The sequence below is a fragment of the Oratosquilla oratoria genome, chromosome 3, assembly GCF_046742065.1.
Source record: "Oratosquilla oratoria isolate Oo_2021 chromosome 3, ASM4674206v1, whole genome shotgun sequence".
NCBI classification, from domain to species: domain Eukaryota; kingdom Metazoa; phylum Arthropoda; class Malacostraca; order Stomatopoda; family Squillidae; genus Oratosquilla; species Oratosquilla oratoria.
This window is the reverse complement of record NC_134779.1, coordinates 78193262-78208261: the sequence shown is the minus strand read 5'-3', so window position 1 is coordinate 78208261 and position 15000 is coordinate 78193262. Positions and strand designations below refer to the sequence as shown.

General features: G+C 35.0%; 1 protein-coding gene across 1 annotated transcript; it reads left to right on the top strand.

Annotated features, from left to right (window-relative positions):
• The first annotated feature begins 70 nt into the window (after nt 1–70).
• Nucleotides 71–2596, top strand: LOC143018919 (uncharacterized). Its single transcript, XM_076174507.1, has 2 exons — nt 71–1664; nt 2265–2596. Exons 1-2 carry the CDS (start codon nt 71–73, stop codon nt 2594–2596), a joined length of 1926 nt encoding a protein of 641 aa, XP_076030622.1.
• The last annotated feature ends 12404 nt before the right edge of the window (nt 2597–15000 follow it).

Below are 15000 nucleotides of genomic sequence, written 5' to 3'. Positions count from 1 at the left end.
TGGGAATGAGTCAGAGAAAGAGGAAAGGCAGTTAAGTGACAACTTAGTGTCGGATAAATATTATTAGCAAATGCAACTTGAGATAGAAAAAATTCGAGCAGAAAAAGAAATAAGACTAAAAGAAATAGAAGTCATGGGCGCACAAGGAGGAAGGAATGGTGGAGGCGGAAAAGATGATAGGATTAGTCAGTTACCCGAATTTGTAGAAGGAGAGGCAGATGACTTCTTCATACAATTCGAGAAACTCGCCACCATAAGAAAATGGGAGAGAGCAGATTGGGCGATGCTGGTGCAAATAAAGTTCAAAGGAAAGGCAAGGGAGGCCTTTGCATGTTTATCAATACATGATTCAGTTAATTACTATAGAGTGAAGGAGGTTGTGCTCAAGACAGTAGAGATGACACCTGAAGTATATAGGAGGAGATTCAGAAATATGAAGAAGATAGATGGACAGACATATGGCGATTTGGCCAGGGAGAGTAGCATGAGATTTGACCAATGGTGTAGATCGGAGGAAGTAGAAGACTTTGAGGACATGAGACAGTTGATATTGTTGGAGCACTTTACAGAGATGATGCACCCCGATACCAGATATGAAATCTGTAGGAATCGGATTAAGAATGTAACGGATGCAGCAAAGTTAGCGGATGAATTGACTGTTATGCGGAAGATGTGTACAGGGCAGGTGAGCCATAAGCAAGGTGGAATAAGGAATGTGGGACATGCTTATGGAAGGTATAACCAAAGAATAGGCCACTTTGATTATAGACAGGACTATTACAATCCCCAGAGATCACAACCCCATTATGTTCCGCAGTATCAAGAGAGAAGTAAACCTAGGAGCCCACCCCAGTACAGTCCTATGAGACAGCAGAATTCTAACGGTTATATGAACAGACAGGAAAGGTCACACATAAAATGTTTTGGATGTGGAGAAAGTGGTCATGTGCAGTATCAGTGTAGAAAAGTACCCAAATCCGCTGGATTGACTGTGGCATGGGAGAAACCACAAGTGAGCTTAGGTGTGGAGCCTAAAAGGAAGGAGATGAGTGTTGGTAGTTTCCAACCATTCATAACAGAGGGGACAATATCATTACCTGGAGGAGCGAAGAAGCAAATAAAAATCCTAAGGGATACTGGAGCAAACCAGAGCCTAGTCCTCAGAGAGACACTAAAGTGGACTGAAAGTTCATATACTGGTGAGGAGGCTAGAGTGAGAGGTTTGGGTGCAGGGATAAATGTCCCATTGCATTATGTAGAGATAGACACGGGATATGTTAGTGGCAAAGTGAGAGTAGGAGTTAGTGAAGAACTCCCTATAAATGGCGTGGAGATGCTGTTAGGCAATGATTTAGCCGGAGATAAGGTGGTCCCAGAGCCAAGAATGATTGCTAAACCCCTCGAGAATATGAAGGATGAGAGTATCGACGTACAAGGTGAAGGAGATGTCTTGGATATTGGAATTCGGAAGGAGGTCCGAAGTGACTGTGGAAATGGAGAAGAAACTCCAGTCGCAGGGAGTAGGAATCCTCTGAGCGGAGGTGAAGCAGATGCAAGTAAGGAGAGTGCGGATAATGGGAGCATGCAAAGAATTTACCCAGCTTGTCTAGTGACCAGAGCCATGACGAGGAATAAGGAAATTAATGATGAAGATATGGGTCTAGGTGATATATTTGATGAGGAAAAGGAACATAAGCCTGTGAAAGATGAAAGCGTGGAGATGAAATTAGAGATATCCCCTGATTTTAATGTTGGCAGGAAGGAACTTATCGATGCCCAGCGCAATGATCCTACTTTGAAGGAATGTTTTGGAGAAGCAAATAAAAATGGTGTGTCTGATGATAGTTCTATTGGATTCTATCTTCACGACAATGTACTGATGAGGAGGTGGAGACCTGCGAATGTACCCGCATTGGAGCATTGGGAAATGAAACAGCAGATAGTGGCACCAAAGAAGTATAGGCATACATTGATAGCCTTGTCTCATGAGTCTAGTTTGGCAGGACACTTAGGAGTGAGGAAAACAGCAGGGAAACTGTTGACTCATTTCTATTGGCCAAATTTGAAGAGAGATGTTGCGGAGTTTTGTAAAACTTGCGACATATGCCAGAGAGTGGGTAAACCAAACCAAGTAATCCCACAAGCACCATTGCAGCCCATACCAGCATTTTGCAAGCCGTTCAGCAAAATCATAATAGATTGTGTCGGACCTTTACCGAGAACTAGGAGAGGAAATTCCTATTTACTGACAATAATGTGCATAGCCACAAGATTCCCAGAAGCTATTCCACTAAGGAGTATTCATGCCAAGAGTATAGTGAGAGAGTTGGTGAAATATTTCTCCTGGGTAGGACTTCCAGAAGTGATACAATTCGACAGAGGAAGTAACTTCACTTCCGGCATGTTTAGGAAGATATTGAAGGGCTTGCATATTGAACAGAAGTTATCAAGTGCATACCACCCACAATCACAAGGTAGTTTGGAGAGATTCCACCAAACTCTTAAGAACATTCTGAGAGTATACTGTGAGGATCTGGGTATAGATTGGGATGAAGGAGTCCCACTGGCTTTATTTGCGATCAGAGATGCAGTATAGGAATCGACTGGATTTAGTCTATTCGAACTAGTGTATGGCCATGATGTGAGAGGTCCTTTGAGCATGATGAAAGAGAAGTGGCTTGGCAAGAGTGATGACCCACATCTGTTAACATATGTATCAGAATTCAAGGGTAGATTGATGAAGGCAAGGGAACTTGTCGCAGAGAATTTGAAGAATGCACAGCAAGAGATGAAGAAGTGGTATGACAAGAAGGCGAGGGTGAGAGAATTCAAACCAGTTGACAGAGTTTTGGTGTTATTACCTATCCAAGGGGATCCCTTGAAGGCGAGATATTGTGGTCCATGGACAATTGAGAAGAAAGTGGGAGAGCTGAACTACATCTATTATTATATTATTATTATTATTATTATTATTATTATTATTATTATTATTATTATTATTATTATTATTATTATTATTATTATTATTATTATTATTATTATTATTATTATTATTATTATTATTATTATTATTATTATTATTATTATTATTATTATTATTATTATTATTATTATTATTATTATTATTATTATTATTATTATTATTATTATTATTATGATTATTATTATTATTATTATTATTATTATTATTATTATTATTATTATTATTATTATTATTATTATTATTATTATTATTATTATTATTATTATTATTATTATTATTATTATTATTATTATTATTATTATTATTATTATTATTATTATTATTATTATTATTATTGTTATTATTGTTATTATTGTTATTATTGTTATTATTGTTATTATTGTTATTATTGTTATTATTGTTATTATTGTTATTATTGTTATTATTGTTATTATTGTTATTATTGTTATTATTGTTATTATTATTGTTATTATTATTGTTATTATTATTATTATTATTATTATTATTATTATTATTATTATTATTATTATTATTATTATTATTATTATTATTATTATTATTATTATTATTATTATTATTATTATTATTATTATTATTATTATTATTATTATTATTATTATTATTATTATTATTATTATTATTATTATTATTATTATCATTATTATTGTTTGCAAATATCGCTCACAATTTCAATACATCCATTGGGATGAAAGACAAAGAGATGAAATGAGTACCACTTGGTACCTCAGGGATTAAATGGAACGAGATCTGCATAATACAAGTAAGGCGTTTACGCCTGGATGTGCTTTACTCAGGCCAGATACGCTCTGAAGGTCAAAAAACGTGACAAAAAGAAACCAAATAACTATAGGCCTATAAGTTTGACTTCAATCGTAGGAAAAATAATGGAAACTATAGTGAGAGATGCTATCGAACATCATTTAGAAAGTAACCATTTGATAAATGATAGCCAGCATGGTTTCAGACGGAAACGTTCTTGCGTGACTAACTTACTCGAATTCTACAACACAGTTATCTCGAATTATGACAAAAGAAACAATATAGATTTAGTATATGACTTTGCAAAAGCTTTTGATACCGTCCCACACGAAAGACTACTTATTAAATTAGCTTTGCATGGAATATGTGGTAGCCTATTAGGTTGGACTAGTAATTGGTTGAATGATCAAAAACAGAGAGTTGTTTTAAATAGAAAAACTTCTGGATGGAAAAGTGTTGCAAGTGGAGTTCCTCAGGGTTCCGTTCTTGGGCCACTTCTATTCATAGTATATATAAATGATATAGACCATGGACTAAAATCTCCTGTTTCCAAATTTGCTGATGATACAAAACTGTACGGAGTGGCAAATGATCACTCAAACCAATTAGATATTCAAGAAGATTTAGATCAATTACAGCAATGGTCTGAAAAGTGGCTAATGAAATTTAACACAAGCAAATGCAAGGTAATGCACATAGGTAAAAATAACAATAAGTACGATTACAAGTTATTGGGAAATTCGTTAACAAAAGTGGACAGTGAAAAAGATCTCGGTGTAATTATCAGTAACGACCTCAAATCATCCAAGCAGTGTATTTCAGCCTCTGAGAAAGCAAATAAGATTCTAGGACTGATTGCACGTTCTTTTGATTTCAAAAGTCCATCACTCATTAACAAGCTATATAAATCGTTAGTTCGTCCACATTTGGAATATGCTGTGTCCGTATGGTCACCGAATCTCATTAAAGACATTGACAGATTGGAAAGAGTACAACGGCGAGCCACAAAACTGATTCCAAATATCAATAATAAATCATACGAAAATCGACTAAAACATATGAATCTGTTTTCCCTAAAAAAGCGTAGACTCAGAGGTGACTTGATACAGGTCTTTAAAATTCTAAAGGGAATTGACAACATCAAAAGTGACAAAATTTTTACATTGAATGAGAATCAGACAAGAAACAATGGTCTTAAACTCTCCGGAAATAGATTCAATTTGGAAGTAGGTAGAAACAACTTTGCCAACCGCGTAGTTAATGAATGGAATAAACTTCCTGCACAGGTAGTGCAATGTAGTTCAGTTAGAAGCTTTAAGAATCATTTAGATAAATACCTAAGTAAGATGCTGTAATGATTATAATTTATCTTATATTATTTGTTTTTGTTTTGTTATATGTCAATTTATTATTATTTACTATTTACCTGTTTGTTTATTATTTAACTATACGTATGCATTTATTTATGTATTTTATTTGTTATTTACATTATCATAGTTTTTATTTATTATTTTATTATTAATATGATTTTTTTTTTCGCATCCGACCTAGATATGGATCAAAAGGTCTCCTGTCGGCATGCTCCGCCTTTGTAATCCTTTGTAACCACTAGGAAGTTAAACATAAGTTCTTTATGTAGATAATTCATAAGAAATCTTCTGTAATGTAAAATATTTAATGAATAGATGTAGTTTCCACATATTCCTCAGTGAAAACTGTGTGTTTAGCTGGCATTAGGAGAAGGAAAAATATGTTTCTCTTCCACTTCGTAATCTAAAGACCTAAAATCTTTACGGCAGACATTATCCAGAAGCCTTCTATGCATAAGAATTATTTGTTGATGCTGAGTTTTTTTTTTTTTTTTCTCGAGACCTTGACGAATTCTCTGTAAAGAATACGGAGCGTTCGCCAAATCTTTCACTCAACGCCTTCAAGTCTCCTTTGAGAATACAGACACTTCGCTGAGTAATTTACTCAGGGCCTTCGAGCCTTACTCAAGAATAGAGACTTCACTAAATGTTCCCTTCAGGGCCTTCACGAAGTCCCACAAACCCTCTTAGTAAACGGGACATTTGTTGCCGCTGAGTGTTTTGCCCGGGACATTTGCGGAGTTTACTTTAAGAATACAAAACGTCCGCGGTTATTTTTTCTTCGTTTCTCCTTTTCTTCCTTTCTTCAGAAATGTTGTGAGTTGTGAGTTATTTATTTTTTCTTTTACATCAGAACTGACCAGAAATTTGATCTTAAAAGAGTTTTGTTCGATTTATCGTAAAGTTTCACCTTCATCTAGACAATCCTAATCTAATCTAATTTGAATTTATCAATTTGATATATCCTAGATTTTGCTAATCTTAATGAAATTAATCCTAACGTAGCCTAATCTCTCCTATCCTATTTTCAGCTAATGATATCAAATGTGACCTAATCAAACTTAACCTAAATCCAACTTAGCTCACTCTAGCCTCATCTAACTTCGCCCAGCTGAGCTTAGCCTAACCTAACCTATCCTAACTTCACCTAACCCAACCTAATATAACTCAACCAAACCTAAATTTTCAAATCTCACGGGCGAAAAAGAATACGAGCGCTCCGTGTGATGAGTGATTTCTTCAGGTTATGGCATTTCCTTCCCAAGGAGAGGAGGAAGCGTCAAGCAGTCATCGGGCGAGCAGCTACAAAATGGGCCTCTGACCACTGAAAGGCGGAGGAAACGAGGCGCATCAGTTGTCCTGTCAAGCCGCGAATATCCCAAAAGACAACCTATTTCCATAGTAAAAGCCTTGGCTAAACGACCTCCCTAATAACTCGCTGCCAGAACCTCCCAAATGACGCACTGTCAGGCACTTCCAAAGAGAGCACTGTCAAGACTTCCTAAAGAACGCAAGGAAGAGAGCACTCTGTCAAAACTTCCAAAGAACGAACGGAAAAGAATGCACTGTCAAGACCTTCCAAAGAGTGCATTTTCAAAACTTCCTAAGGAGCGAAAGAAAAAGCACTGTCAAAACCTCCCAAAAAACGAACGGAAAAGAACGCACTATTAAGACCAAAGAACATACTGTCAAGACATTCCAAAGAATGCAACGTCAAGACTTCCTAAAAAGGCACTATCAAGCTTCCCCAAAGAGTACACTGCCAAGACCTTCCTGAGAACGCACTGTTAAGACTCCCCAAAGAACACACTGCCAAAACCTCCCAAAGAACGCACTAACAGGATTTGTCAAAAACCGTTCGTGTGTGTGTGTGTGTGTGTGTGTGATTCAAGATGGTCTTGGATCACGTGTTGGACTCTTGATCGATAGCTATTCCCTCTCGGAATAGAGCTCAGAGCTCATATATAACCGATCTATGGGTAAAGCTGTGACCTTACAAGAACGCACACCCAAAACTACCCACCCACGAAAGTTGGAGTAACAACCCGCAGCGCTGCGATACCGAAATTATTTCGGCACTGGGGTGATTCGAACCCAGACCGCCGTAGTGGCAGCTGGGAACTTTAATCACTGCTCCACGAGATGTGTGTGTGTGTGTGTGTGTGTGTGTGTGTGTGTGTGTGTGTGTGTGTGTGTGTGTGTGTGTGTGTGTGTGTGTGTGTGTGTGTGTGTGTGTGTGTGTGTGTGTGTGTGTGTGTGTGTGTGTGTGTGTGTGTGTGTGTGTGTATGTTCGTGCGTGCTTGTGGGCGCGTGGGTGTGCACGTGCGTACGTGCGTTCGCGCGCATATATGCATGTGCCTGTATGTGCGCCCGTATGAACTTGAGCGCCAATATACATTGAACATGTACATTGGTGTTTTATTATTATTCTCTAACTCTGTCTCTGTTGATTTTGTTTATCATTTGATGAGTCCCTGACTGGTGGAGGTCCCCCTTTCCGTTTTTTCCTCCACTTTATGGAATATATATACAGAATTCTATGCATGATTAATCCCTCTTCGAAAATAAATAAATAGCGCAGGAGTCAAGTGTAAATAGTCAATATATCTGTGTAATTGAACTAGATGAACCTTTTATCACAAATGGCAGAAAATGTTGGACAAGACATTTGAATGGCAGCTGGGCTGATGAAAAAATATTTTAAATGAAATATTTTTGGTATTTTTAATAAAAATCGAATGCGTGGGAGAAGAACGGGACTTGGATTGACCCCTTCCTGCAGAGGAGGACATTATACTACTGAATAAAGGCTTCTGTATCGAAGGGCTGGTGCCTGGAATCTTCTTCAACTGAAGAAAGTCGTCTGACGACAACCAGAATAATGATGTCACTTGTAGACGTTTTAACGTTGTAATAGTGACGATATATGTATATATATACATATACATATATATATATATATACATATTATACATATATATATATATATATATATATATATATATATATATATATATATATATACATATATATATTGTGACGCTTCGCAATTTTATTCAGCCAATGGAAAGGAAAGGGGAACTAGGACCGGAAAGATTTTCATCGACCAAAGTCCCTTGCAACCCAAAGTATGCTACAATTCTCCCAAACTGAATAAAATCATCTAAAGACAACACAGCAAAAATGTAAAGTAAAGGACCTTCGCACACGGGTTGAGAAATATACAAATAGAAATAAACAAATAGGTAATTGAATAAATAAATTAATAGATAGATAGGTAAGTCGACAAGTAGATAGATAAATAAAGGAATAGATAAATATGTAAAGGAATAATAAATTGAATAAATAAAGTAATAGATTATTGAATAAACTAATAAGTAAATGAATAAATAAATATAGAATAAATACATAAATGAATAAACAGTTGAATTGATTGATAGATAGATAATAGAATACGAACAAATCAATGGGGAGGGGAGGGGAGGGGAGGGACAACGTGTATTTCAGTGTGTCAGACTCAAAAAACTAGAATATTAAAATATTTCGTCGCTGATCTGTCCGTGTTGTATTTGGAACTATAGGTACAAATGGTACGAAAGTTATGTGCAAAGCCTTTCTAAAAAAAAAAATGTCACTGCTTTTATCAACCATGTAATGGTTCGGCAGGTCGTGGGCATGGGTCATTAGCTACCTTTTGTTTGACCTCAAAAAAGTTTGTCAGTCATTAAATTCGTTGTGAAATCTACAAGAAAATGTGCATTCAGGATATAGATTTTTTCGATAAAAGCTGAGATAGGAGCAGAACAGTAAACGAGAAAATATTGCTATTTATTTATCTATATTTATATATATCTATCAATCTATATATGATTGAGTTAGCACTCCACCGCTTATGAGTGTGTGAATGAATGCGCGAGCGAGCGTGTGTGTGTGTGTGTGTGTATGTGTGTGCGTGCGTGCGTGTGTGTGTGTGTGTGTGTGTGTGTGTGTGTGTGTGTGTGTGTGTGTGTGTGTGTGTGTGTGTGTGTGTGTGTGTGTGTGTTTGTGTGTGTGTGTGTGTGTGTGTTTATGTGTCTCTGTGTGTATGTGTGTGTGTGTTTGTGTGTGCATGTGTATGCGTGTATATGAGTGTGTGTGTCTGTACGTGTGTGTGTTTGTGAGACTGTATATATATATATATATATATATATATATATATATACACGCAAAGTCTCTTCAAATGAAGGAAAGTATCAACTTAACCCCATACCTGATGGATGAGGTTAAAATTATTTTCATGGCTCTCAGACTACACACACAGACAAACCTTAGAGACGAAGCCGACGCACTTGCCTTCCCTCCATTCCGCCTCCGTTCCTCTTTGGAACAACTCATTAATTCGACCCACTCGACTCTCCTTATCCCAAGGTTTTCCTCAATCATCTTCCAGCACTTGATTCTGAACTGATATACTTTTCCTTTCTTCTCTCCAGAATGGTGATATACCAACGAATATGTATATAATGTATATGTATATGTATATGTATATGTATACGTATATGTATATGTATATGTATATGTATATGTATATGTATATGTATATGTATATGTATATGTATATGTATATGCATATGTATATGCATATGTATTTCTATGTGTATGTGTATGTGTATGTGTATATGTATATGTATACAGTATGTATATGTATATGTATATGTCTATGTATATGTATATGTATATGTATATGTATATGTATATGTATATGTATATGTATATGTATATGTATATGTATATGTATATTAGTGAATTTAGGGAGCAGGTTCTCTTCAATACATTTCTTATTAAATAACACAGCAAACTGGGCGTTAGTTATCTTCTTATTGAGACTTTCTACTCTTCTAATAACTTTTCTCTCTAAAGGAGGGAGAAGGTATACAATATTTTCAAACGAGTCCATGATTGGGTAGGAAAACTAACATTATACGACGTTTCGCCTATGCATTAGGCATCTTCTGGTAATTTATTCAGAAATAAATACATACTTATATAATACAAAGATAGGTACATTAGGAGAGATCTAAGACTGTGACAGTTCATCCTTTCCAGCCCGCTACTCGTGACCCATACAACTCTAGGGTCCCGCACATGTTTTGTTGTATATTAATAAGTGGCATATAGTTTCTTATCATCACTGCCTCCATGCATTTTAGTTTTGTTGTATTACCATTCCTGGTGATTATTATTGTGTTCGTGCTAAGGTGTTCTCTTGATATGTTGCTCTTGTCGGATTTCGTCATGTGTGATTTTATTGCCCCGTTCTGCACGTGATACGTGAGTCTCTGTGAAAGTGTTTGTGTTGTGTACCCGATATACTCGTCTGTAAAAAGTGCACCGTCTTTGTTAAAATTACAAGTATATCTGTACACGACATTGCTCTGTTTTAATTTGTCCTTTTGTGCTGCCAAATTATTCTTCATGATAAGAGATGATGTTCTGGGGTTCCTGTAATAAATTATCAAATTAAACTTATCTCCTTCTTTTGTAGGTGTACAATTCTTTTTTATTATTTCTTTCAGGGCCTTTTCATCTTTTTTATAGGCTGAAGACATTGTGTTCTGGTAGTAAAGGTTAATGTTATTGAATTTACTACTTTCATCTAAAGCGGTGGTGTTGACTAAATCCATTTTAGTTTTTATTTCTTTGTCAATGTCTTTCAACGGGAAGCTATTATTAGTTAAGATTTTTTTTATCCTGTTAATTCTTGGTGAAGAAGAGAACAACTTGAATGTCCCTCTAAGTATAAGAAAAGTGTGGTACGTGCTTACGTTGCAAGGGCCTTCAAAATTTGTTCAAGTTGGTCTCTTCTTCACCAAGAATTAACAGGATAAAATAAATCTTAACTAATAATAGCTTCCCGTTGAAAGACATTGACAAAGAAATAAAAATCATCAAATTAAGCTTATCTCCTTCTTTTGTAGGTGTACAATTCTTTTTTATTATTTCTTTCAGGACCTTTTCATCTTTTTTATAGGCTGAAGACATTGTGTTCTGGTAGTAAAGGTTAATGTTATTGAATTTACTACTTTCATCTAAAGCGGTGGTGTTGACTAAATCCATTTTAGTTTTTATTTCTTTGTCATTGTCTTTCAACGGGAAGCTATTATTAGTTAAGATTTGTTTTATTCTGTTAATTCTTGGTGAAGAAGAGACCAACTTGAATGTCCCTCTAAGTATAAGAAAAGTGTGGTACGGGCTTACGTTGCAAGGGCCTTCAAAATTTGTTCAAGTTGGTCTCTTCTTCACCAAGAATTAACAGGATAAAACAAATCTTAACTAATAATAGCTTCCCGTTGAAAGACAATGACAAAGAAATAAAAACTAAAATGGATTTAGTCAACACCACCGCTTTAGATGAAAGTAGTAAATTCAATAACATTAACCTTTACTACCAGAACACAATGTCTTCAGCCTATAAAAAAGATGAAAAGGTCCTGAAAGAAATAATAAAAAAGAATTGTACACCTACAAAAGAAGGAGATATGCTTAATTTGATAATTTATTACAGGAACCCCAGAACATCATCTCTTATTATGAAGAATAATTTGGCAGCACAAAAGGACAAATTAAAACAGAGCAATGTCGTGTACAGATATACTTGTAATTTTAACAAAGACGGTGTGCTTTGTACAGACGAGTATATCGGGTACACAACACAAACACTTTCACAGAGACTCACGTATCACATGCAGAACGGGGCAATAAAATCACACATGACGAAATCCCACAAGAGCAACATATCAAGAGAACACCTTAACACGAACACAATAATGATCGCCAGGAATGGTAATACAACAAAACTAAAATGCATGGAGGCAGTGATGATAAGAAACTATATGCCACTTATTAATATACAACAAAACATGTGCGGGACCCTAGAGTTGTATGGGTCACGAGTAGCGGGCTGGAAAGGATGAACTGTCACAGTCCTAGATCTCTCCTAATGTACCTATCTTTGTATTATATAAGTATGTATTTATTTCTGAATAAATTACCAGAAGATGCCTAATGCATAGGCGAAACGTCATATAATGTTAGTTTTCCTACCCAATCATGGACTCGTTTGAAAATATTGTATACCTTCTCCCTCCTTTAGAGAGAAAAGTTATTAGAAGAGTAGAAAGTCTCAATAAGAAGAAAACTAACGCCCAGTTTGCTGTGTTATTTAATAAGAAATGTATATGTATATATATATATGTACATGTATATGTATATGTATATGTATATGTATATGTATATATATATATGTATATGTATATGTATATGTATATGTATATGTATATGCAGACAAACCACTGGGAAAATGAAAGAGATGAGACCAAGCGCTTTCGTCTATTCAGACATTTTCAAGGTATAGATACATAAAAGAGACAAGTATATATAGTCAGAAGGTTAAGGTGGATCTCTCCCAGTGCCATATTGGCTCAAGTGTCCGGACATTTGGTTTACAATTTTTGTTATAATAAATTCATCCAATTTGTATAATCCTTGACTTAAATTTAAATTATTAACAAATGTATTCTTGATCAGACTGGATTCTATGATGTTTCTATTCAAATAAGAATTACTTTTGACAATTACTTTAACTTCATTCCAATTGATACAATGGTTAAAATCCCTAAGATGGACAAATAACGCGTTGGACGTTTGACCACTTCTAACGCTATATTTGTGTTGCTTTATTCTAACATTTAATTCCTTTCCAGTCTGACCAATATAGCATTTGTTGCAATCTTTACATGGAATTTCATATACACAGCCTTCCTTATTTTCAGGGGAATTTTTAATCAAAAGACTTTTAACTGTGTTGGAGTTCCTGAAAATGGTTTGGATGTTGAAATTCTTAAGAATATGCGGCAATTTAATGAAGTTGTCATGATACGGAAGAACGAGAAGATTTTTAGAATTAAATTTTTCTTTAGTTTTGTCATCAAAATAAGACTTTCTAGCCATTTTTTGAGAAATTTCAATTAGATGATTTGGATACTTTAATTTTAAAGCTATGTCATTACAGGACCAAAGCATCTGTGTTATCTTCAATGTACCTTCGTTCTTATCGGGTTTGTAGTCCGGAGTTTTTGGATGATGAATTCTCAAGAATAAATGACATAGCTTTAAAATTAAAGTATCCAAATCATCTAATTGAAATTTCTCAAAAAATGGCTAGAAAGTCTTATTTTGATGACAAAACTAAAGAAAAATTTAATTCTAAAAATCTTCTCGTTCTTCCGTATCATGACAACTTCATTAAATTGCCGCATATTCTTAAGAATTTCAACATCCAAACCATTTTTAGGAACTCCAACACAGTTAAAAGTCTTTTGATTAAAAATTCCCCTGAAAATAAGGAAGGCTGTGTATATGAAATTCCATGTAAAGATTGCAACAAATGCTATATTGGTCAGACTGGAAAGGAATTAAATGTTAGAATAAAGCAACACAAATATAGCGTTAGAAGTGGTCAAACGTCCAACGCGTTATTTGTCCATCTTAGGAATTTTAACCATTGTATCAATTGGAATGAAGTTAAAGTAATTGTCAAAAGTAATTCTTATTTGAATAGAAACATCATAGAATCCAGTCTGATCAAGAATACATTTGTTAATAATTTAAATTTAAGTCAAGGATTATACAAATTGGATGAATTTATTATAACAAAAATTGTAAACCAAATGTCCGGACACTTGAGCCAATATGGCACTGGGAGAGATCCACCTTAACCTTCTGACTATATATACTTGTCTCTTTTATGTATCTATACCTTGAAAATGTCTGAATAGACGAAAGCGCTTGGTCTCATCTCTTTCATTTTCCCAGTGGTTTGTCTGCATACTAGTATCACGCGTTCAAGTGATTTCTTCTGCATATATGTATATGTATATGTATATGTAATGAAGACACAGGATACAGGTCAAGAAAAACATAATTAACAACATAAACAATGTACATATTTAGTTATGAAGACACAGGATACGGGTCAAGACAAACATAATTAACAACATAAACAATGTACATATTCAGTTATGAAGACACAGGACCCCTGGATTATAATCATGAGGGGCTGATGCAGGAATAGTTTGTATAGTGTTTATGTTATGTCTGTATGTCTTACCCTGTACTTTGTGTCTATTTTTTTCTCTCTGTTAAGTGTATTGATTTGTGTATGTACCTCTTGTTTAGCTATTAAGTGTCATGTCCCGGACGTCCGGCAATTGCTGTCTTTTGTATTTTGGTTAACTGGCGCCAGTTCTTATTTCATTTTGTTGTATGTGTTTCTTATGTACCTTCATTAGGTTGTATGTGATTCTTATGTATATCTTCTTGTATTCTTGTTTACGTATTAGGGTGTGCTGATGTACAAATTTCTTTCCACACTTTTGTCATTACACTAGTGTGTGTGGAGTCTGTTGTATATATTGTGACTTCCGTATTGTCTTGGTTATCACTTTTTTCTTCTCATTTGCTCGGTGGGGTCACCGAGTGGTGGTGGCCGAGCATTGTAATGTTATGATACATATTATGATTACGTACAATATTGTACAAGTATTATATATTGTACTTGCGAAGTGTTTAATTGTGGTTGTATCTTTCCATGGCATAATTGTCATAGAAGTTATTGTATATTGATTTTGTTATTATCATTGTATATTTATTATTGTATATTGTACATATAAATAAGAATCAAGTGTTCAGTTTGAGCGTGTACATTTTTCCGCCAAGTCTGGCGTGGTCGCGTCGCTTAGAGTCAGTGGTGATCTATCATACGAAGCGACAGCACGCTCGTTATTGTAGTGCTTATATCTAATATAATTTTTTTATTATTATATTATT